Genomic DNA, 23,254 nt, shown 5'->3' on the forward strand with positions numbered 1-23,254 from the left:
TTTCCCTACTTTCATTCCAGTCTAAGCTCCCATAATTAGTCAATCAACTAGCTTGTCTTGGTTCTTTTTCCTTAGGCCTTCCACAATCTATTCTTCACATTACAGGGAAATTAATCTTTTCAAAACTGTAAATTAAAGCAGATTATTCTCTAGCTTAATATCCTTATTTCCCAATGCACTTTGAGTAAAATTCAAATGTTTCATTGTGCACTACAAGGACACCTATGTTTTGGAAGTTTCCTATCTCTCTGGTATCTTCTTTTGCATCTCTCTGAAATGCTGCAGCTTCCCCCACCCTACCTCCCCGCCTTTAGAGTTGAGGCATAAGACATTTCCTTTGTCGAGAAGGATCTTTGTTTAACTGGCATTTTAAGGTTTAAAGATTATGCCCTTAGCCAGGTGCTGTAGCTCATGCCTATAATCCCATCAGTTTGTGAGGTCCAGGAGGGCGGATCACTGAGCTCACTTGAGCTTAGGAGTTCAAGATCAGCATAGGCAACATGGCAAAACCCCATCTCTACAAAAAATACAAAAATTAACCTGGCCTGAGCACTTGCAGTTCCTAGCTACTTAAGAGGCTGAGGTGGGAGGATCACCTGGGGCAGGGGGCGGGCAGAGGGAGGTTGCAGTGAGTGGAGATTGCGTCAGCAAGACCCTTTCTCAAAAAAAAAAAATCACGCCCCCCATGAGAGGCTTTCCTTTACCACCCAACTCCACCTTGGTTACTCTATCACAGCTCCCTATGTGTTCCCTTTCCAGCATAAATCACAACTATTTGTCAGTGAATTCCATGACAGAACGAAACTAGCTTTGATTTGGCACATAATTGTTAAATGAATCCAGTATTACATTTGGCTAGACCAAAATTATTTCCCTATCAGTTTGTCCCTATCAGTATCAGAGCCCTAAATCATCCCAGTGTGCTGACCTCTAGGGGGGTTAGCCCAGTGCATGGTCTAGAATTGCTCAAATCGGCCTTTTGAAAAAATGAATCATGTACAAGGATAAAGGTGTGGACGGGACCACAAGTAACAGTGTAACGATTAGCAGATTTAAGGAAAAGTCAGTCTAAAAGGAAACGTGAGAAGCCAATTGCAGAAGACAACGATTTCAAGTCTTCAACAAGGCTGTACCTCCTCACGTGACTTCAGAGTAGACTTTAAGAACCTAAACTAACGCTTCTCGCGAGAGGAAAGATTGACCGCTCGCAAGCGTACATCAGCTGGTGCCCCGCCTTCCCTGGGCCCCACCCACTGCCTGTCCTCACTCCCACCTTGAACCAGCCTTTTGCGCGTGTGACGTCATGGCGCCGTGCGCGGCCGCGGCGGTGGCGCAGGGGGCGGTCCCGCGGAGCGGCGCCGGAGGAGGAAGTGGTGAGGTTGTTGCTCCCTCAGCGCCTACCGCTGGCTGTTGGGGCGCAGAGAGGGGCCGCAGTGTCCGCGGCTGCGTCGCGCTCCCTTGCAGTCCCCTCCATGTTCCACGGCGCCACTACTCCCCTTCCTAAGGCCGCCGCTTACCCCGGGGTCTATGGAAGTAATGGAAGGACCCCTCAACCTGGTGAGTGTCCCACAGAATATAGCGTTCGTCTTGGGTGCCTTTGCCTCAGGAGCCCGGCCCCGTCCCCGGCGCGTCGGCTAACCCTTGAGGCTGGCAGGTTGGTTTGGCAGGAGTGGTCGCAGAGGCTGTGAGGGGGTGCTAGGCAGGCCCTGGCCCAACTGCGGCTCCAGGCTAGCCACTTCAGACTTTGCCCTCCTAGGGGATCCCCGGGAAGTCCTGGCGCCCCCTGTCGCGGGGCCCCGGGAGAGGGGATGCCACCAGCTGGAGCTGCCACCTCCTCTCTGGCTGGGGGAAGTTCTCCTAGCGCCACGTAGCCACCTCCCTACAGCCTGGAGAGGCACTGAAGCCGGCTAAGGCAGAAATGGGGTGTGATACTGATTTTAAGTTCTAGCAGGAGGGTCTGAGTCTTAAGTCGCCCCGCTTTGGAGAGATGGAGGAATGAATAGCCTCCTCACCCCCCACTTCCCCCTCATTTCTCACATACATTCACATGCTTAAACTGAGTCTACCTTCTTCCAAATATATTAGAGACAGCTGGGAAAAAGATAGCCGTTCCTGTTTTTAGCTCAGATTCATCAATTTAGGCATCATGAAAGTGTAATCGGTGTTTGCTGTTCTCAGGAAAACGGCTGATAGCCTGTTTACTTGTGTTTTAAGGCGTTTCAGGTGTTGCAATTAAAAAATCAACAGAACCCCACTAACAACGGGAAGCATGAGTTCTTTTCAGACTGGCCGTTGCATCTTTTAGTTTCCCAGAGAGGTTACCCATTTTGGATGTAAAAGTCAGATTACTTAAGGTTGCACACAGGAAGAACTTTTGAGTCACAGGTTTGCAATTCATTTGCAATGGTGGGATTGAAAAAAAGCACTATAGAGGATTCGTTTCTCACATTAGAAATCTGAGCCCTAGAAGAGCAATGGAGTCTGGTGGTTTAAGACTCTAGGTTTTGAAGCTATGCTGCTTGGATTTGAATTCTAACCTCGTCACTTGATAGCTGTGTTACCTTGGGCAAACTACTTGGCTTCACTCGGCTTCAGGTTTTTTGGGAGGATTAAAGGAGTAAATAGGTGTAAAGCACTTAGAACTGTACTAAGTACATAGTACAGTGTAAGAGTTAGCGATTATAACCAGACCATAAGCCCTTAATTTAAAATCTATTTGTAGAATAAAGGTTTGGACTTGAGCTTTAAAAGCCTAAGATTCTCGGACCAAATCACTGGTGCCAGGTTAACTATTGTGAGGCGCCCCTCCCAGTTTTAAGTTGGGTCTTGCCCCAGGTGGTAGGTAAGAGTTATTTACACTTAAGACGAATTGGACTACATTTGCGAGTTTTTTTTAAACCAGAGAACTGGCCAGGCGCGGCGGCCCACGCCTGTATTGCCAGCACTTTGGGAGGCCGAGGCGGACGAATCACTTGAGCTCAGGAGTTCGAGACCAGCCTGGGCAACATGGCGAAAACGGGTCTCTACAAAAAATACAAAAATAGCCGGGCGTGGTGGCGCCCGCCTGTGGTCCCAGCTACTCGGGAGGCTGAGGTGGCAGGATCGCTTGAGCCTGGGAGGTGGAGGTTGCAGTGGGCCGAGATTGTGCCACTGCACTCCAACCTGGGCGACAGAGCGAGACTCTGACTCAAATAACCAGGGAACTGTCTTGCACTTTTCTTGTTTTTAAGGCGACATATAGTTGGCAATGAAATATAGTGGATGGCTCAATACTGAAACTTCACAGGAGTATTACTAGAAATAATCAGCTGTTTACGAAGTGCTTCAGAGTTCAGGTGTCCTTGCCAAATGACCATTGGTTCAGTTCTAGTTAGCTTCACATTATTTGGCTGCAGCATAACCCCTGCCAACTGCCCCACGAATGTGTGGTGTTTTATGAGGAGACTGAAACTGGGTGACAGTTGCAGATGGAACTGCAGAATCATTACCAGTTCAGGAAAAATTAAATGGTGGCAATACTATTTAAATTCTCCTCCATAAAACGGAGTGAGTTTCGACAGTCTTTTTAAGCAGGCTAGCGTAACTCCGTATTTCAGCCATAAAATTCATGTGGGCAAGTATCAGAAATTTGGCATCTTGAATTCTTTTTTTTTTTTGAGATGGAATCTCTCTCTGTCACCAGACTAGAGTGCAGTGGCGCGATCTCAGCTCACTGCAACCTCCGACTCCCTGGTTTAAGCAATTTTTCTGCCTCAGCCTTCTGAGTAGCTGGGATTTCAGGCAGGCGCCACCACGCCCAGCTAATTTTTGTATTTTTAGTAGAGACGGGGTTTCACCATGTTGGCCAGGATGGTCTTGATCTCCTGACCTCGTGATCCGCCCGCCTTGGCCTCCCAAAGTGCTGGGATTACAGGCGTGAGCCAGCGTGCCTGGCCAACACCTTGAATTCTTAAACCATTTGAGTCTTGAAAGATCTGATTTCCAGCATAGTTGTTTATTGGAAGGTAACAATAGAACAGACCTTGACAGTTACTTGAATGAGTACCAATTACAGGCCTCTGGCACTCAGAATTGTCACTCACAGTTTTATAAGATGGGGTTTTTGGCCGGGCGCGGTGGCTCAAGCCTGTAATCCCAGCACTTTGGGAGGCCGAGGCGGGCGGATCACGAGGTCAGGAGATCGAGACCATCCTGGCTAACACGGTGAAACCCCGTCTCTACTAAAAATACAAAAAAAAAATTAGCCGGGTGTGTTGGCGGGCGCCTGTAGTCCCAGCTACTCGGGAGGCTGAGGCAGGAGAATGGCGTGAACCCGGGAGGCGGAGCTTGCAGTGAGCCGAGATCGCGCCTGCACTCCAGCCTGGGGCACAGAGCAAGACTCCGTCTCAAAAAAAAAAAAAATAATTTTTTTTTTTTTTTTTTTTTTTTTTTTGAGACGGAGTCTCGCTCTGTAACCCAGGCTAGGGTGCAGTGGTGCTATCTGGGCTCACTGCAACCTCCACCTCACGGGTTCAAGCAGTTCTCTGCCTCAGCCTCCTGAGTAGCTGGGATTACAGGCATGCACCACCACGCCCGGCTACGAAAATTCTGACATTCTTTTATGTCAGTGAACACCTAACTTGGTATCTAGTTGACTCAAGATGAGAGATAGTTCTCAATGCTATAATTTGAATGTCTTTGAAAATTCCACTAGTATTATACAAGCTTTCTCTTTTTCTATACTCAGAGAGTTACTAATGCAATAAGCTTTGTCTAATGACATCATAGTGTAGTCCAAATTCATTGCATAAGGACTCATCACAGTACATGGATTTGTAATCATGTGTCCTCAGAGCATCCTCGGAACTTAGTAAGATGTGTTTTCCAATTTTACAGATAAATAAGCCTAAGCTGAGAGAATTAGGTAATTACTTAGGTCAGTGACTTAAATACATTATGAATCACGAGTTATTTTGATATCAAGACCTCTTTCTAGCAATGCTGCCATATTGTACTCATCATGTTCATTTCAATGTGGTTCTCATCTATATTGAACTGTAGATTCTGTGTTAGCATTTATTACCTCTGCTCCAGTATTGATTCTTTTATGTTAGGTTTGGCAGTAAGGGCCTTAGAAATTCCTCACAGTGAATTTTTAAGATCTGGAAGAGACTAGTTTGAAATACTCATTTTAATATGTACCACAGAGGTAATGGATTCTAATTCTCTGGTTATTGAAGTTTGTCAAAAGAAAAATTGTACTTCCACTGAAGAAAAAAATAGCTAGTCTTTGCACTCTGAATAAGTTTGTTTCATTAGGGTTTTTTGGTCAATTTTTCTTTAAGAGACAGGGTCTTACTCTGTTGCCCACACTCAAGGGATCCTCCTGCCTGAGCCCTCCACAGTAGCTGGGACTGCAGGTTTGCACCACCATGCCCAGCTAATTTTTTCAAAAACTTTTTGTGGAGATGGGGTCTTGCTGTGTTGCCCAAGCTGGTCTTGAACTCCTGGCCTCAAGCAATCTTCCTGTCTCAGCCTCCCAAAGTGTTGGGATTACAGGCATGTGCCACTGTGCCCAGCCTGTCAATTTTAAATATGGAAAAATAACTTATAAAATTAGTGCATATTTAGATATTTCTTTCCATACACATTTTGTCAATGTGACTACTGGTAACAAATGTCAAAACTCATGTGAGATAATTTGTAGTTCTTTGGTTTGTTTGCTGCTGATTTGGAAAGTGATGTCAGATCTTAATTTATATGTGACTATTGCTCATGTTTTGCTTACCTCCGCTGCAAAGGGCAGGGTCCATGTGACTGCCTGGCCACAATCGTTTTCTATGTGTTTAGCCCTTAAGAGTGCTGAGAATGTTGAGTAACAGCTTCCCTCCAGAGTGGTCAGTTCTCACATCACATGAGGTAGTTAATGAAGCCTCTTACTTTCCAGCTTCTGTAAGAAAAGTAGTCAGATATCATGGTCCAAGGAATGGCCTTATGCATACCTGGAGTCCTTATAACTATCCCATTTTAATTATATTGGCTTTAAAATCTTGAAGGTAAAAAGAGGCAATTTGAACCCCTTCTTTGTTGCCCTGAAAAATTCCAAGGAAAATTTATTTCTTTGTCACAAGCTGAGCTAGGCATAATGAAAGCACTCTGGAAAAAGGAGGTAGAGAGTACTGATATCCAGCAATTATTGCTAAGTGGTAGGATTGGCATCGGGCACGTTATGTATCTTTTTTATCTTTTCCTCTTAATAGCTAAATATGAGATATTCCCCCTGTTTTAAAGATGAAGACTTTGAAATGCAGGGTAAGTGGTGATAGTAGGATATGAAGGCAAGATTGGGCTGGGCACAGTGGCTCATGCCTGTAATCCCAGCACTTTGGGAGGCTGAGGTGGGTAGGTCACCAAGACCAGCCTGGCCAACAAGGTGAAACCCTGTCTGTACTAAAAACAAAAATTAGCCAGGTGTGGTGGCGGGTGCCTGTAATCCCAGCTACTTGGGAGGCCGAAGCAGGAGAATCACTTGAATCCAGGAGGTGGAGGTTGCAGTGAGCCAAGATTGTGCCCTTGCACTCCAGGCTGGGTGACAGAGTGAAACTTCATATCAAAAAACAAAACAAAACAAAAATTAGCCAGGTGTGGTGGCACATGCCTATAATCCCAGCTACTTGGGAAGCTGAGACAGGAGAATTGCTTGAACCCGGGAGGTGAAGATTGTGGTGAGCCAAGCTCACGCCACTGCACTGCAGCCTGAGCGACTGAGTGAGACCTTGTCTCAAAGAAAAAATTTGGGAGGCCGAGGCGGACGGATCATGAGGTCAGGAGATCGAGACCATCCTGGCTAACACAGTGAAACCCCGTCCTTACTAAAAATACAAAAAATTAGCTGGGTGTGGTGGCGGGCGCCTGTAGTCCCAGCTACTCGGGAGGCTGAGGCAGGAGAATGGCCTCAACCCAGGAGGCAGAGCTTGCAGTGAGCCGAGATCGCACCACTGCACTCCAGCCTGGGCGATAGAGCGAGACTCAGTCTCAAAAAAAAAAAAAAAAAAAAAAAAAAGGCTTTCCTGGAATTCTCCAACATTTGAGCACTTATCTTAAGTATAATTGCATTATATTGGTTAGACAGTCAATTCAGTGCTTATTGATTTGAGATAACTGTTTGCTACTTGTTTGTAGGAGACGCACATTGATTGGGAAAGGGGGGAGTGAGTGAGGTTTCTCTTTCAACTGAAGACCCTACCATAAGGTCAGGTGTATATTAGATTTTCCTCTGCTGCCTTTTCATTAATGTGTTCATATGGTGTTCATTTTCTTTTTTTCTTTTTCTTTTTTGTTTTGAGACAGAGTATCACTCTGTTGCCCAGGCTGGAGTACAATGGCATAATCTCAGCTTAGCACAACCTCCGCCTCCCGGGTTCAGGCGGTTCTCCTGCCTCAGCCTTCCACGCAGCTGGGACCACAGGCGCGTGCCATCATGCCTGGCTAATTTTTGTATTTTTAGTATAGATGGGGTTTCTCCATGTTGGCCAGGCTGGTCTCGAACTCTTGCCCTCGTGATCCGCCCACCTTGGCCTCCCAAACCAAAGTGCCTGGATTATAGGCGTGAGCCACCATGCCTGGCCTGGTGTTCCTTTTCATCTTTACTTAACAGCTTTCCCCAAGGATACAGAAAAAAATAAATAGAAAGTTACAGAAAGTAATACTGTTTTCTTTTGGGAAAGAGGGTAGTATTGAACATGTATTTTTGAAGCAGTTAGCATGTGGAGGTAAAAGGTACTTGCCAGTGATGGCAGTCACTTAGTAACCTAGTTGTTGTAGTTAGGATTTTTGTTGGTTGTAGTTGATGAAAACCCACTTAAAATTAGCTTGAGCCAAAAGAGATAATTTATTGGACTCCAAAGAAAGGTACAGGAAGGGCAGGGGTATAATGTAGCTTGGTTTATGAACGTATAGAGCCTGTCAGTCGGACTTAGTCCGACTCTCCCTCTCTTTTTGCCTTTTCAGGCTTGTCTGCTTCACTCCTCTTTCTGCAGACCTATATTTCCACCTGGCTAGCCTCTGAATGTCACATCAATTAGACTTTCTTCATATTCTCTGCTCTTAAGTTTGAAAATCTGAAGAAGGGATTCTTTAGGTATCCAGACGACAAGGTAATACAAGAATGTGGGCCCAGTATGGTAGCTCACACCTGTAATCCTAGCACTTTGAGAGGCCGAGGCAGGTGGATTGCTTGAGCCCAGGAGTTCAAGACCAGCCTGGGCAACATAGTGAAAACCAGTCTCTACCAAAAGAAAAAAAAAGGCCAGGCGCGGTGGCTCACGCTTGTAATCCCAGCACTTTGGGAGGCCGAGGCGGGTGGATCACGAGGTCAGGAGATCGAGACCACAGTGAAACCCTGTCTCTACTAAAAATACAAAAAATTAGCCGGGCGTGGTGGCGGGCGCCTGTAGTCTCAGCTACTCGGAGAGGCTGAGGCAGGAGAATGGCGTGAACCTGGGAGGCGGAGCTTGCAGTGAGCCGAGATCGCGCCACTGCACTCCAGCCTGGGCGACAGAGCGAGATTCCGTCTCAAAAAAAAAAAAAAAAAAAAAAAAAGTTAGCTGAGCATGGTGGCACATGTCTATGGTTCCAGCTACTTGAGAGGCTGAGATAGGAAGATCACTTGAGCCCAGGAGGTTGAGGCTGCAGTGAGCCGTTACCATGCCACTACATTCCAGCCTCTGGGTGACAGAATGAGACCCCATCTCAAAAAAAAACAGCAAGGAAATCATAAGGAAGAGAAAATATATTTATAGTTCTATACTATAGTTATCAATACCATAAGTTTATGTCAGCTGTTTACAAAATGAATCGTCTGTCAGAAATGATGGGCAACCACAGCTGTAGACCTCAATCTAACGTAACCCATCAAGCAATTAAACAAAAAAAAGAATGTGGGAAGTCCCACAGAATCATATGGATTGCCTAGGAAGTACACAGAGGTGGGACTGTTTTATTGTGAATTTCATAACTTATTTTGAATTACCAGAGAAACATATTTATGGACTTACTACCCTTTTCTTTTTGAGACGGTATCTTCTCTGTCCCACAGACTAGAGCACAGTGGTGTAATCACAGCTCACTGTAGCCTCAACCTCCTGAGCTCCTGATCCTCCTACCAGTCCCTCCTGTAGCTGGGATTACAGGTGCACACCACTACACCCAACTAATTTTTCTATTTTTTGTAGAGATGGGGTCTCACTATGTTGCCTATGCTGGTCTCAAGCAACCCTCCGACCTCAGCCTCCCAGAGTGCTGGGATGATAGGCATGAACCACCGTGCCCAGCCTATTACCTTTTTTTTTTTTTTTTTTTTGAGATGGAGTCTCACTGTGTCGCCCAGGCTGGAGTGCAGTGGCGCAATCTTGGCTCACCACAACCTCTGCCTCCCAGGTTCAAGCGATTCTCCTGCCTCAGCCTCCCGAGTAGCTGGGACTACAGGTGGGTGACACCATGTCCAGCTAATTTTTGTATTTTTTGTAGAGACGAGGTTTCATTATGTTGGCCAGGCTGGTCTCAAACTCCTGACCTCGTGATCTGCCTGCCTCGGCCTCCCAAAGTGCTGGGATTACAGACGTGAGCCTCCGCTCCCGGCCTCAGCCGATTACTTTTAATGGCTGTGATTCTACCAAGAACAGTATTTAAAGAGAGACCAGTTTTAATATGTGTAAACTGTAAAAGTTGTTTTGAAGCACCACCAAGATAGGTTTTCTGTAAAATCTTCAGTTTATAAAAAATGCAATTTAGCTGGGCATGGTGGCTCATGCCTATAATTCCAGCACTTTGGATGAGTGAGGGAGGAATATTGCTTGAGCCCAGGAGTTTGAGACCAGCCTGGGCAAGATATCAAGACCCCACCTCTACAAAAAATAAAAGCTGGATGTGGTGCCATGTGACTGTATTTCTAGCTACTCAGGAGGCTGAGGTGGCAGGATTGCTGGAGCCCAGGATATTGAGGCTGCAGTGAGCTATGATTGCACCACTCCACTCCAGCCTGGGCAACAGAGCAAAACCCTGTCTTAAAAATAATTAAGATGAAAAATTTTTTTAAATGCAATTTAGTCTAGACCCAACTATATTGTCAACTTCTTGATGGCAGGTACTTCCATCACTTCTATTGTCTTTTGTAGTACTTAACGAGGGATATATCGAGTATGTACCAGTACCAGGCACCATTCTAAGCACTGTGATGTTTCAGCTAGTTTAATTTTCACAAACTCTTTTGTTTTTGGTGCCATCAAATTTACATAAGCAGACAATAACTCTCATTTTAGAGATGAGAAAACTGAGGCAGATAATTGGGAAAGCCGGGCTCATGTGTTTCATATGTGGTCAAACTGAGATTTGAACGTTGGCAGTCGAGCTCTATCGAGTCTGTGTTTGCTGTGTGTCTGATAAGAATGTAGTAGGAACTGCACTTAAAATATGAAATTTGGTTGCTCTGGTGCCAAATAACCTAGAGGAGATGGTGTGCTTTTGTTGAGCTCAGCAATAATCCGAAACTATAATGAGATTTAACTTCTAAATTGGCAGACTGATTAGAAATTGGACTCTACATGGGGATGTTTTAAGGGAGCTGGGAGAGCCATGAGGACCTGCTCTCACTGAGAACTTTTTTTTTTTTTTGGTGTTCAATTAAGAATTTATTCTGTCATCACAGAGTTTGAAGTTTAATTATGGAGCTACATAAATATCCATAGTATAAGAAAGTGATTGAAGTCATCAGCGACACACACAGATAGAAAAAAGGTGTTAGAATGAAGTAACCTGAAATAGCATCTCATCCCTGCTTCTTAGAGTGTATCCATAAGCCAGCAACTTTGGCTTTATCTGGGTGGAATCTCAAGCCGTACTCCAAACCTCCTGAATCAGAATCTTTTTTTTTTTTTTTTTTTTTTTTTTTTTTGAGATGGAGTTTCACTCTTGTTGCCCAGGCTGGAGTGCAATGGCACGATCTCAGCTCACTGCAACCTCTGCCTCCCTGGTTCAAGCAGTTCTCCTGCCTCGTCCTCTCAAAGTGCTGGGATTACAGGTGTGAGCCACCACGCCTGGCCTTTTAGAATCAGTATTTTAACCAAGTGATTTGTATTTTCATTAAAACCTAGAGCCTTATTGCTTGATGATTTAATACCACTTGCTTTAATAGTGTCAAAACATGTTCATTAGAGAAATTAGGTTAATCATAACTGCTTGTACATGCTAGCTTTCTTTATCATGTACATTCTCTTCCCAAAATATCTGTATAATTTGTGGGTACTAGAAAATACTCATGTGTTCAGAATGTATTTTTTGCTCAGTCCAAGTCTCCAGGTTAAAATTCAACCATTATTTTAAGCCCCCAGTCATTTCTTTTCTTTCTTTTTTTGGGGGGGGGGGGGGGGGGGGGCGGGGCTATCTTGCTCTGTTGCCCAGGCTGGAGTACAGTAGCACGATCTCGGCTCACTGCAACCTCCTCCTTCCAGGTTCAAGCAATTCTTGTGCCTCAGCCACCTGAGTAGCTGGGATTACAGGCATGTGCCACCACACCTGGCTAATTTTTGTACTTCTAGTTGAGATGGGGTTTCACCGTATTGGCCAGGCTGGTCTTGAACTCCTGGCCTTGAGTGATCTGCCTGCCTCAGCCTCCCAAAGTGCTGGGATTACAGGCATGAGCCACTGCGCCCAGCCTACCCAGTCATTTCTTGTGGCTATTGTTATTCCCAGGCATATGTTCAGACTTAGAGGAAAGTTTGATTACTATTTAAAGAATAAAAAGTATCTGAAATCCTCTAATTGAAAGGCACGAATCTTGTCTTTAAGATTGTTGCTTCTTTCTTACAAAAATAGAAGTGGGGAAAAGGCGAACAGCAACCCATTGCTGGAGGTGCTGTTTTCTACTTTTGTCTTCACCTGTGTTTTATACTGAGTATGATTTGTAAACATGCCCAGAATATTTATTATCTCAGTTGCAAACGTGATTCTGTGAAGTATTTTTATGCAGCATCAAAGGGACATGTCTTTAAAAAGCATCCAAGACAAATCATTTTTCACATAACTGACAGAACAGATTTGGGTTTTTTTTGGGACCGAGTCTTACTGTGTTACCCAGGCTGAAGTGTAATGGTGCAATCTCGGCTCACTGCAACCTTTGCCTCCTGGGTTGAAGCGATTCTCTTGCCTCAGCCTCCCGAGTGGCTGGGATTACAGGCACCCACCATCCTGCTGGGCTAATTTTTGTATTTTTGTAGAGACAGGGTTTCACCATGTTAGCCAGACTGGTCTCAAACTCCTGACCTCAGGTGATCCACCTGCCTCGGCCTCCGCAAGTGCTGGGATCACAGGCATGAGCCACCATGCCCGACTTTTTTTTTTTTTTTTTTTTGAGACAAGATCTCATTCCGTTGCCCGGGCTGGAGTTTAGTGGTGCGATCACAGGTCACTGCAGCCCCCATTTCCCAGGCTCAAGTGATTGTCCTACCTCAGCCTCCTGAGTAGCTGGGACTACTACAGGTGCGAGCGCCACACCCGGCTAATTTTTGTGTTTTTTTGTAGAGATGGGTTTTCACCATATTGCCCAGGCTTGTCTCAAACTCTTGAGCTCAAGTCATCTGCCTGCTTTGGCCTCCTAAAGTGCTGGGATTATAGGCATGAGCCACAGCACCTGGCCACTTTTCACCTTTTTTAAGTGATGTAAAAAACACGTAAAGTTTACCCTCTTAATTATTTTTAAGTGTACAGTTTAGTAGTGTTAAGTATATTTGCATGGTTGTGCAACAAATCTCCAGAATTTTTTCATCTTGCAAAACTGAAACTATGCCGTTTGCATACCTACTCCCCATTTCCCCCTCCCCCATTCAATGATGAGTTCCACCATTCAACTTTCCTGTTTTTTATGAATTTGACTACTTTAGATACCCAATAAGTCGATTTGTATAGTATTTGTCCTTTTATGACTGGCTTATTTTATTCAGTCTGATGTCTTCACAGTTCATCCATGTTGTAGTATGTCAGAATTATCTTCCCTTTTTGTTTGAGACACAGTCTCGCTCTGTCACCCAGGCTGCAGTGCAGTGGCGCGATCTCCGCTCACTGCAAGCTCTGCCTCCCGGGTTCACGCTATTCTCCTGCCTCAGCCTCCTGAGTAGCTGGGACTACAGGTGCCCACCACCATGCCCGGCTAATTTTTTTTGTATTTTTAGTAGAGACGGGGTTTCACCGTGTTAGCCAGGATGGTCTCAATCTCCTGACCTCATGATCTGCCTGCCTTGGCCTCCCAAAGTGCTGGGATTACAGGCGTGAGCCACTGCGCCCAGCTAATTTTTGTATTTTTAGTAGAGATGGGGTTTCACCATGTTGGCCAGGCTGGTCTTGAACTCCTGACCTCAGATGATGCGCCTGCCTCAGCCTCCCAAAGTGCTGGGATTACAGCCGTGAGCCACTGCGCCTGGCCTTAAAGCTCTTTTGAAATTATTAAAGTGTAAGGAGGCCAGTGACTGCTTATTTAATCAGTTTTCCTTCAATTACATTATTTGCTGTTAGAACTTCTGATTTTTTTTTGACTTTGTTGTTTTGACGAGATATCTTTAAAACAATCTTTGTAATATTAGATGTCGGTATCATGAATTCATCAACTGTGCAATGTCCAAATTTTTTATTTTAAAAACAAATAGTAACTTTAATGTTGAAAGAATGAGATGATAGAAGCTTGGATTTTACTACATGATGAGTGATTTCCTGATTATAGTTTTTAGACTATACAGATTAGTGAAAGTATCTACAAAATAGCTCTTGTTTTGAAAGGAGCTTGTTAAAAATAAAGAAAATAGACATTTTGAATAACAATCTATGATTGTAACTCTTGGTTAATCTCCAAAGAGTGAAAGAATGTGAGTCACTGAAGAAGTTAAGTGCCTGGTGTTAACCTTGAGAGGGCTTATGGTAGAAGTGAAAGAAGTTGCCAGTTCCTTTCAGATGCTGCAGTTCTAGGCTCTACCCATTACATTTCCCCAGCTACAGATAGAGCTGTAACAGTGATTTGATATGTGGCAACAAACAGTATTATTTATCTTCTTAAAAGGTAGTTGCTTTTTAAAAGAAATCATGTTTTATTTTATGATCCAGAGGAACTTAGGGATGTTTGTCTTCTAGGCTCATCAACAGAGCAGACGAGCAGACCGTTTATTAGCTGCAGGCAAATACGAAGAGGCTATTTCTTGTCACAAAAAGGCTGCAGGTGAGTATTCTTATTAAGTACTCAGTGTAAAACTGAAGAGCAGAAAGTCGCAATAGTAATAATGTGTGTTGCTTTTCATATGCAAGACTGATACTGCTGACCCATCAGAATATCAGCTTTGATTATTTTTCAAGTAAGTGTGTTGGATTTCCCAGCTCCTGCTAATCCAATCTTCTTTCTAAACCATGAAGATGGCATAAATGTGGTAAACAATTCCTGGATACAGCTTTCTGAGCCCAAAGATCCCTAAAAACAGGAGCTGATTTTAACAAGTCTGCCATTTTATCTTAGTTATTATAAAAAAGGAGTTTGGGTTTCAAATAGTTGGCCATTTCAGGTTCTAAAAATAGTAATTCAATTCCAACCAATTCATTTTCACTGAGTTTCTGTTTTCTAACATGCTGATAATGCAAAACTTACTATAAGACTTTTGTTACCTAAAATGTGGGAGATTTTTCCTGTGGTCTTTTTTTAGCTTCCCTTCTGAATATCTCATCTCTACATGCATGCCTATAGTAACATGCTGATGATAGCTTTCATTTCAGTATGAATTTTAGAATTGTTGGCTTTTTATCAAAGACCTAATTTTACCCTAGTCAGTCAAGCAACCTAGCATATGTTGAATTCAGAAATAGATCTTGGGGGCCTGTTTTGCTTAGACCAGTTTCTGTTGGCTGAGTAACCAAAAAACTTTGGGTCCTCATTAGTGTAGTGGTAAGTATAAAAATAAAAATAAAAAAATTTTAAAATCTTTGGAGAAAGGATGTTTTACTCATGCCGCATCCAAAATGAGTGCAAGTCACCTTTCTTAGGGCAAACCCTGAAGTCTTCTGCTGGCAGGCATGTTCCTTTCCCTCTAGGCCAGTATGATGATCAGAGCCATATCCTTTCCTGACAGAAGCTGCCCTTCCCTTGTTATTTTACTTGTGAAATACAGACTGCAAGGTGAGCAGTAGATTGGATAAGTCTTCTTGCTACAGTGGTTTTTGCCTAGAAGTTGGTAATTTTCAGAGAAAATTAAAATTTTTGTTTTGTTTTTTTTGGAGACGGAGTCTTGCTCTGTTGCCCAGGCTGGAGTGCAGTGGCACCGTCTCAGCTCACTGCAATCTCCGCCTCCTGGTTTGAAGTGGTTCTCCTGCCTCAGCCTCCCAAGTAGCTGGGACTACAGGTGTGTGCCACCACACCCGGCTTGTATTTTTGTAGAGACGGGGTTTCTCCATGTTGGCCAGGCTGGTCTTGAACTCCTGACCTCGTGATTGACCCGCCTTGGCCTCCCAAAGTGCTGGGTTTACAGGCGTTAGCCACTGCTCTCAGCCATTTTTTTTTTTTTTTTTAATTCTGGAGTACATGTGCAGAATGTGCATGTTTGTTACATAGGTATACACGTGCCATGGTGGTTTGCTGCACCCATCAACCTGTCGTCTACATTAGGTATTTCTCCTAATGCTATCCCGCCCCTAGCCTCCCACCCCCCCTTTTTTTTAAAAAAGAAATAGTTTTGCCACTGAAGTGTACTGGAGGTATCTGCTGTAGGGCCGAGCATACTGTAGATATCCCATAAATCTTTGGGTGTTTTTATGGTGAGAGGGCTTTGTACAGTATTAAACATGTCAACTAGTGCTCTTTAAATCTTTCCTAAACCATATTTTGTTATGAATCAGATTGTTAAATCTGTAGTCACTACAAAGACGATGTACCATGTTTAACTATTTAAGAAAACCATGTTTTATATGGATGCCCTAGTGAAACAATACCTTATGTAACCCAAAATGGTCATGGTTACATATATATAACATATGTTAAGTGGAGTGAATCAGCATATGTTAGGCACTGAGCTATGGGATGTTATGAATATATAAAGAGAAGGAAGTTTTAGTTGTAACCTAATCCTTGTCTTTGAAGACTTAAAACTGATGTTGGGTTTCAGTTAACCACTCCCCACTCCAGAAAAATAAGGCAAACTGTTAGATCACATTAGCTTACATTATAGAGATAGAACTTAATGTGATTAGTAAATCCCATTGAGTTGATTGGGGTTTCAACTTGTGTTTTAGAATGGAGTTGAAAATTGACATGATTGAAATGAGCTCACTTTTTGAAATTGATTTGCATCTCTAGGGCTTATAACTGGTCTTGGAAGGTATGGATTAGGTGTATTCTGAAAGGAAGCAACTTATTATTTGGAAATCGTTTTAGAGATGTGGCAAGGAAAGATCAACATCTGAGAAAGACTAATAGGAAGGAAAGGCTGAAATGAGAGAATTTAAGGGCAAACAGAGGGGACCTGGGTGTCCAGCTGTCAAAGATCAGAGGAGATTCTGAGACTAAAAAACTTACCCTGAGATTACCTAGCTAAGGACTTTATAGCCTCTTTGTAGTGTTTGTATTGTAAATGTGCTGAAATAAGTTGCTTGATGTCTCTTTCCTTTTGAGGAAAGGTAGGATCTACTCTTGAAGTGGACAATGGCCGAATTAAATGAAACTGAGCATGTGAGCATTCATTTGCCAGATAAGCACATCCCTAAGTGAATTTCTCTTCTTTCATACACAACAAAAGAACAAAACCTGAAATAAGTTAATAGCCATTGACAGTGCTTAGAACTCAAAATGAGCATTTCAGAAGATGAGCAGGCCCCAGAGTACACAGTATTTGGATGGATTTGATGAATATTTTGTTTGAAAACAAATCTTAACCTAAGCCTTTTGAAACTGGTAACATGAAAACGATTCTATCCTTATCATTCAGAGGCAGTATATTGCTGCACCTTGTATGCTTTGGGACCAGTTTAACAGATTCCTGATAGAAGAGTAATAGATGTTATTATTTTTTGTTTTTTGGTTTTTGTTTGAGACCGAGTCTTGCCCTGTCGCTCAGGGTGGAGTGCATGATCTCAGCTTACTGCAACCTCCGCCTCCCAGGCTCAAGTGATTCTTCTGCCTCAGCCTCCCGAGTAGCTGGGACTACAGGCATGCGCCATCACACTTGGCTAATTTTTGTATTTTTTGGTAGAGACAGGGTTTCACCATGTTGGCCAGGCTGGTCTCAAACTAACTCCTAACCCCAAGTGATCTGCCCTCCTCGGCCTCCCAAAGTGCTGGGATTACAGGCGTGAGCCACTGTGCCCGGCCAGATGTTATTATTTTAAGATATTCTTCAGATTTCCTTAGTTCCTTTATTGTATCATTTGCTTAATATCTACTTTTAATTTTAGCCTCGTGTCATAATTAAAGGAAGTAGTTTAACCAGGATTGTTAGCAGTTTTTGAGATACTCTTTTTTCTAAATTTCTGTGTTGCTATACTTTTGTTTCTATTGTGAGTTTGTGGAAGAAATCCATGAAATGGAATCAGATTTAAAATAATTTTTTTCTTTAAAAATAACTGTAAAATGCCCCACTTATAAGATTTAAATGTGGGGAATACTTTAAATGACAGTATGATTCTTGTTGAATTCTTTGTGCTTTGGGATATCTTTCTGTAACCTCCTTTGTCATATACAATTTCAAGGTTCTACAAAGGGAGGCATTTCAGTTGTCTAAAGCTTGGTTTTGTGAAAACTATTCCGTTTGTTAAGAAAATGGATTTAAAGCAAACTGTAATTCAAACAGGGAGACAAATATATGCAGGCAAGATGGAAGAGATGTCTAAGAAAATGTGTCTACAGTGTATCAGAGCAGTAGCAGAGCATATAGAATGTCTCCACAAATTTTTTTTTTTTTTTTTTTTTGAAACGGAGTCTCGCTCTATTACCCAGGCTGGAGTGCAATGGCGTGGTCTCGGCTCAGTGCAGTCTCCACCTAATGGGTTAAAGCGATTCTCCTGCCTCAGCTTCCCTAGTAGCTGGGATTACAGGCGCCTGCCACCATGCCCAGCTAATTTTTGTATTTTTTTGTATTTTTTTTTTTAGTAGAGACGGAGTTTCACCATGCTGGCTAGGCTGGTCTCGAACTCCTGACCTCAGGCGATCCACCAGCCTCAGCCTCCCAAAGTGCTAGGATTACAGGTGTGAGCCACCACACGCGGCCGTCTCCACAGATTTAAACATGAACAAAAGGAAAAAAAATAGTATGCAGCTGTACATACTTACTACAGGAAAAAAAGACAAGAAAGGGTTGTGGGAAGGATGTAATTATGGTAAGCATAGCTGGAGCAAAGACTGTATAACCAACTCTGTTTTTTTTTCTTTTTTAAATTCTTTTTAAATTGATACAGGGTCTCGCTATGTTGCCCAGTCTAGTCTTGAACTCCTGGGCTCAGGCAATCCTCCTGTTTGGCCTCCCAAAGTGCTAGCCACTGTGCCTGGCCCCAACTCTCCTTTTTCTTGGAGAGGGAGCATCTAATTCAGCAGTCCCAACCTTTTTGCTGCCAGGGACCGGTTTTGTGGAAGTCAATTTTCCATAGACCTGGGGTCAGGAAAATGGTTTTAGGATGATTCAAGCACATTACATTTATTGTGCACTTTATATTTTACAGTGTAATAATAGAAATAAATAATTATACAACTCAACATAATGTAGAATCAGTGGGAGCCCTGAGCTTGTTTTCCTGCAGCTAGACACTCTCATCTAGGGGTGATGGGAGACAGCGACAGATCATCAGGTGTTAGATTATCATAAGGAGAGCGCAACCTAGATCCCTTGCTTGTGCAGTTCACAGTAGGGTTTGCGCTATGAGAAGCTAATGCCGCTGCTGATCTGATGGGAGGCGGGACTCAGGTGGTAATGCAAGCAATGGGGAGTGGCTGTAAATACAGATGAAACTTCACTGGCTTGCCTGCTGCTCACTTCCTGCTGTCTGTGTGGCCCAGTTCCTAACAAGACATAGACCAGTACCAGCCTGGGGGTTTGGGACCCCTGATATAATTGTATCTTAAGGACTGGTAGAACCTAGCAGGCAAGAACTCTTAAGTTAGGACATCAAATCATTAAGTTATTTGGATTAAAACTGAACAGAAAGCAATGCCTCGTAGTATCTGCAAAAAGGCAAAAGAGGAACTTAACGTAGGTATGAGAGATGCCAAAAATGTTTATAACAAGCAAGATAAAAATGGAGATTCATTATGGACAATTCATTGATAATACAGAACTTATTTATACCTAACCTTGTTCCCGAAAGGTTATAAAATGTCTTACAGATGAATGTACAATGAAATACCGAATGTAATTAAAGATACATAGATAAAGACATCCATAGAGAGATAAAATGAGAAAGGACTAGTAGTATAGTTCACAAAATGTACCATTAGTTCTTGCATTTTTTTTAAGAACTTAAGTTTTCTAGCAGTCGTCCTAAAGAGGAAAGATAATAATTTTTACATTGGCTATTAAAATTCAAACAAATAGTCACCGAGGATCTAAGATCAGAGAGAAGTTTATTGAAGGTCTTCATAAATGACATTGTACTGTCCTCAGTAACTTCCTCACAGTAAATATGTCAACAAGTTCTTAGGGCTTTTAACCATAAGGCTGATGGCTTAGCTCAGAGACAGTTCATTAAAAGTGATTCTGTAGGAGTCCAAAATGATAGATTACAGGTATTCAGATGGATAAAAAGTCATTGATAATCTCATGATATTTTTGTGAGTATAATGAGTAATAGGGTTTGGATAGGTTCTTGTTTGATTTTAATCTTCCCTAAACCTATTTTTCTGATTAGGCCATCTTCAGTTTCTGAATTATAAAAATCTACAGGAGTTTTGAATAACAAAACCTTCAAGATAGGGTAGGGAATATTTTCATTTTATTGCCACTGACATCCTGTTGGGGGAAGTTAAGAATTCTTTTTAAAAAATCCCCAATTGTATCAGAATTATCAGACCAGTTCTCTTTGTCATATGAGGATTATTAAAACTCTTCCTTTTACCTGTTAATTACAAAATGAAGGCACATATTAACATGCCTGTTTTTTCTTTTAACAGCATATCTTTCTGAAGCCATGAAGCTGACACAGTCTGAGCAGGTGAGACATATTCCCAATATTTGCAACAAGGGTTAGAAAGGTTTTCTTGTAGCGGCTTAAATTGTGTGTAAAGCAAAGCATTGTGTCCTTCTCAAAATGCTATAGTTAAAAATATATAAAATGGGCAAGGGAAGAGCACTCCACAACGGAAATTAAAACTAAATGAACTGCAGTGATGCCCCAGACATGGAATGCAGAAACTTCTTTTTTTCCAGTGGTTACTCACAGATCTCAGATTGCCAGCCAGATGTACCTTTTAGAGAGCCCTCTTCAGACCATTCCTGATCATTAGCTCTTATTTGATCATTAGCTCACAGTCAGTAAACAGGCCTGGCCAAGAGGAAACCAGTTGGACCACCCTTTGCTTGTCAAAGATAATTTAAATCTGACCAGTCTCCCACTTGTCTCTGCTTGAATTCTTAAGCAGTTCAGGTACTTTTAAATTTGTTTCACCAATTGCTTTAAATTGTCTTCTGTGTTTGGGGAGGCTCTGCCAAGTGTTTCAAGATACATTTATTCATAAGATGGCATGGTGGCCCGTGCCTGTAATCCCAGCACTTTGGGAGGCCAAGGCAGGGGGATCACTTGAGCCCAGGAGTTCGAGACCAGCCTTGGCAACACAGTGAGACCCCATCTCTACAAAAATTTAAAAAATTGGCTGGGTGTGGTGGCACATGCCTGTAGTTCTAGCTACTTGGGAGGCTGAGGTGGGAGGATCACTGAACACCTGAGTTCAAGGCTGCAGTGAGCTATGACTGCGCCATTGCACTTCAGCCTCAGCAACAGGGACTCTGTCTCTAAAATAAATATATATAAAATATCTTTTTAAAAACTTTTTGTTATAAAAGTATCAGTTAAAGAGATCATTTCAGTGAGGTATATCAGTGGCAGGGAAAGCCACTAGTTTCTCAAACTGAACCAAGGGAACTTTAAAGTTATGTTCTATCCCTTTCACTGCCTTTGAAAGTATAGAATCTGCTCATGATACAGGCATGCATTGAGCTACCTAAACACACTGTTGATAGGAAGACTTTCTTTTTAGCTGTTGGTAGAATTAATATGTCTACAGAAGAAGGATTTCTAATTTTAAGTTGAGTACAAATGACATTACACATGGGGTCAGGCACATTGAGGAAAACATCCAATTTAGTGTGTTGATTGGGAATAGGACTTCTAACTTTCTGAATGGTATTTTTGCAAACATAGTAAATTGTAAGTTTTGTTGGGTTATTCAGAAAGGATTTTGAATAGTACATGTTGGACATTACTAAGACACTTAAAATATTAAAATTCTTCCAATTTTATCTTTCCTTCTATGTAATAGGCTCATCTTTCACTGGAATTGCAAAGGGATAGTCATATGAAACAGCTCCTCCTCATCCAAGAGAGATGGAAAAGGGCCCAGCGTGAAGAAAGATTGAAAGCCCAGCAGAACATAGACAAGGATGTAGCTGCCCATCTTCAGGCATCTCACAAACCCTCTGCAGAGGATGCAGAGGGCCAGAGTCCCCTTTCTCAGAAGTACAGCCCTTCCACAGAGAAATGCCTGCCTGAGATTCAGGGGATCTTTGACAGGGATCCAGACACACTACTTTATTTACTTCAGCAAAAGAATGAGCCAGCAGAGCCATGTATTGGAAGCAAAGCCCCAAAAGATGATAAAACAATTATAGAGGAGCAGGCAACCAAAATTGCAGATTTGAAGAGGCATGTGGAATTCCTTGTGGCTGAGAATGAAAGATTAAGGAAAGAAAATAAACAACTAAAGGCTGAAAAGGCCAGACTTCTAAAAGGTCCAATAGAAAAGGAGCTGGATGTAGATGCTGATTTTGTAGAAACGTCAGAGTTATGGAGCTTGCCACCACATTCAGAAACTGCTACAGCCTCCTCAACCTGGCAGAAGTTCGCAGCAAATACCGGGAAAGCCAAGGACATTCCAATCCCCAATCTTCCTCCCTTGGATTTTCCATCTCCAGAACTTCCTCTTATGGAGCTCTCTGAGGATATTCTGAAAGGATTTATGAATAATTAAAATGGAAGGCCACAGAAAAGGGGAAAAGAGGAAATAATACAGTAATCATTAATCCAGCAAAAAAAAAAAAAAAAAAAAAATGAAAAGGGAAACCACATAGAAGGGTCATCCCGGAAATGCTTCATCTGGTGGACTGTGGGAGCAGAGGCATTGCCAGGACTTGGGAAACAGTCACTGTGAAATGCGCCACGTATCTCATTCACTCACTTGAGCTAATGATTCCGACTTGGCAGACGCTAAACTCATGGAGGTTCGGTTTCTCCTGATACAAACCAAATGGCTACCTGGAATAATTTCTTTCAAGCAACAGTTATTTTTCTTATCTTCAGGGTTAAAATGTATAAAAGTTATGTGTAATTAATCTATAATGCCATAAATGATAATGCAAAACCTAAATAATATGGTGGCCGGAGGGGCTGCCTTATATTTGAAACATGCTTTCTATCATGCATTGACTGTATGGATTTTGTTAATGCACATTTTGTTTAAGGTGTGTAAGATACACACCCTTCTAGATGAAACTATATGTGCCACACTTTGCACTACTCATAATGATAACCTCAAGACTATCAGAAGAAATATTTAAATTTCCATTTTATGAAGAAAGGAACCAAATTATTATGCTTTTTTAAACAAATTACCAGTTTACATAATTAATCAGGGTGCATTTTAAGTTCTAACTTTGTTTATTGTATAATGCATCACTTGAAAATACCAAGGAGGAAATACCCTTTGTTTTTAATGATGCAAGAGTGGAAGTAATGCTAGTTGGCAGTATTTGATTGTAAGAAATCAATAAAGTAATTGTGTTTTATACCTTTGTTGAACGTGGTTGATAGTTAAAAAGCAAGGCACTGAGTGGCTTCTCTCTGCGTTGTAAACTTTGAATTTGAACAGATGTGGTTAGATGATTACTTTTGTGTGTCAAGGATTTGTTTTTTTCTTTCAGTGTTTTGTAGTCCATTTCCCTTACAACTAGGGTGACAGAGAGTACAGAAGTTCCTGAGGTTTAAATGTGTTGTTTCCAAC

General features: G+C 42.4%; 1 protein-coding gene across 2 annotated transcripts; it reads left to right on the forward strand.

The window, feature by feature from the left end:
- Positions 1-1,334: 1,334 nt before the first annotated feature.
- On the forward strand, positions 1,335-23,039 carry NRBF2 (nuclear receptor binding factor 2). 2 transcript variants are annotated; one of them, XM_032138220.2, is made up of 4 exons: positions 1,336-1,557; positions 14,152-14,236; positions 20,153-20,193; positions 21,518-23,039. In XM_032138220.2, exons 1-4 carry the CDS (start codon positions 1,528-1,530, stop codon positions 22,223-22,225), a joined length of 864 nt encoding a protein of 287 aa, XP_031994111.1. In that variant the 5' UTR covers positions 1,336-1,527; the 3' UTR covers positions 22,226-23,039. The 2 variants fall into 2 exon arrangements, with proteins under 2 accessions (XP_031994121.1, XP_031994111.1); XM_032138230.3 differs by lacking the exon at positions 14,152-14,236 and having other exon boundaries at positions 1,335-1,557.
- The last annotated feature ends 215 nt before the right edge of the window (positions 23,040-23,254 follow it).

The sequence above is a fragment of the Hylobates moloch genome, unplaced genomic scaffold (genome assembly GCF_009828535.3).
Source record: "Hylobates moloch isolate HMO894 unplaced genomic scaffold, HMol_V3 SCAFFOLD_3, whole genome shotgun sequence".
Taxonomy (NCBI): Eukaryota; Metazoa; Chordata; class Mammalia; order Primates; family Hylobatidae; genus Hylobates; species Hylobates moloch.

Bases quoted from the DNA above. Each gene is read 5' to 3' on its own strand.
- NRBF2 (XM_032138220.2), top strand. From the start codon at position 1,528: ATGGAAGTAATGGAAGGACCCCTCAACCTG. The intron at 1,558-14,151 runs GTGAGTGTCCCA...TTTGTCTTCTAG, and splicing joins TGGAAGGACCCCTCAACCTG to GCTCATCAACAGAGCAGACG. The intron at 14,237-20,152 runs GTGAGTATTCTT...TTCTTTTAACAG, and splicing joins TTGTCACAAAAAGGCTGCAG to CATATCTTTCTGAAGCCATG.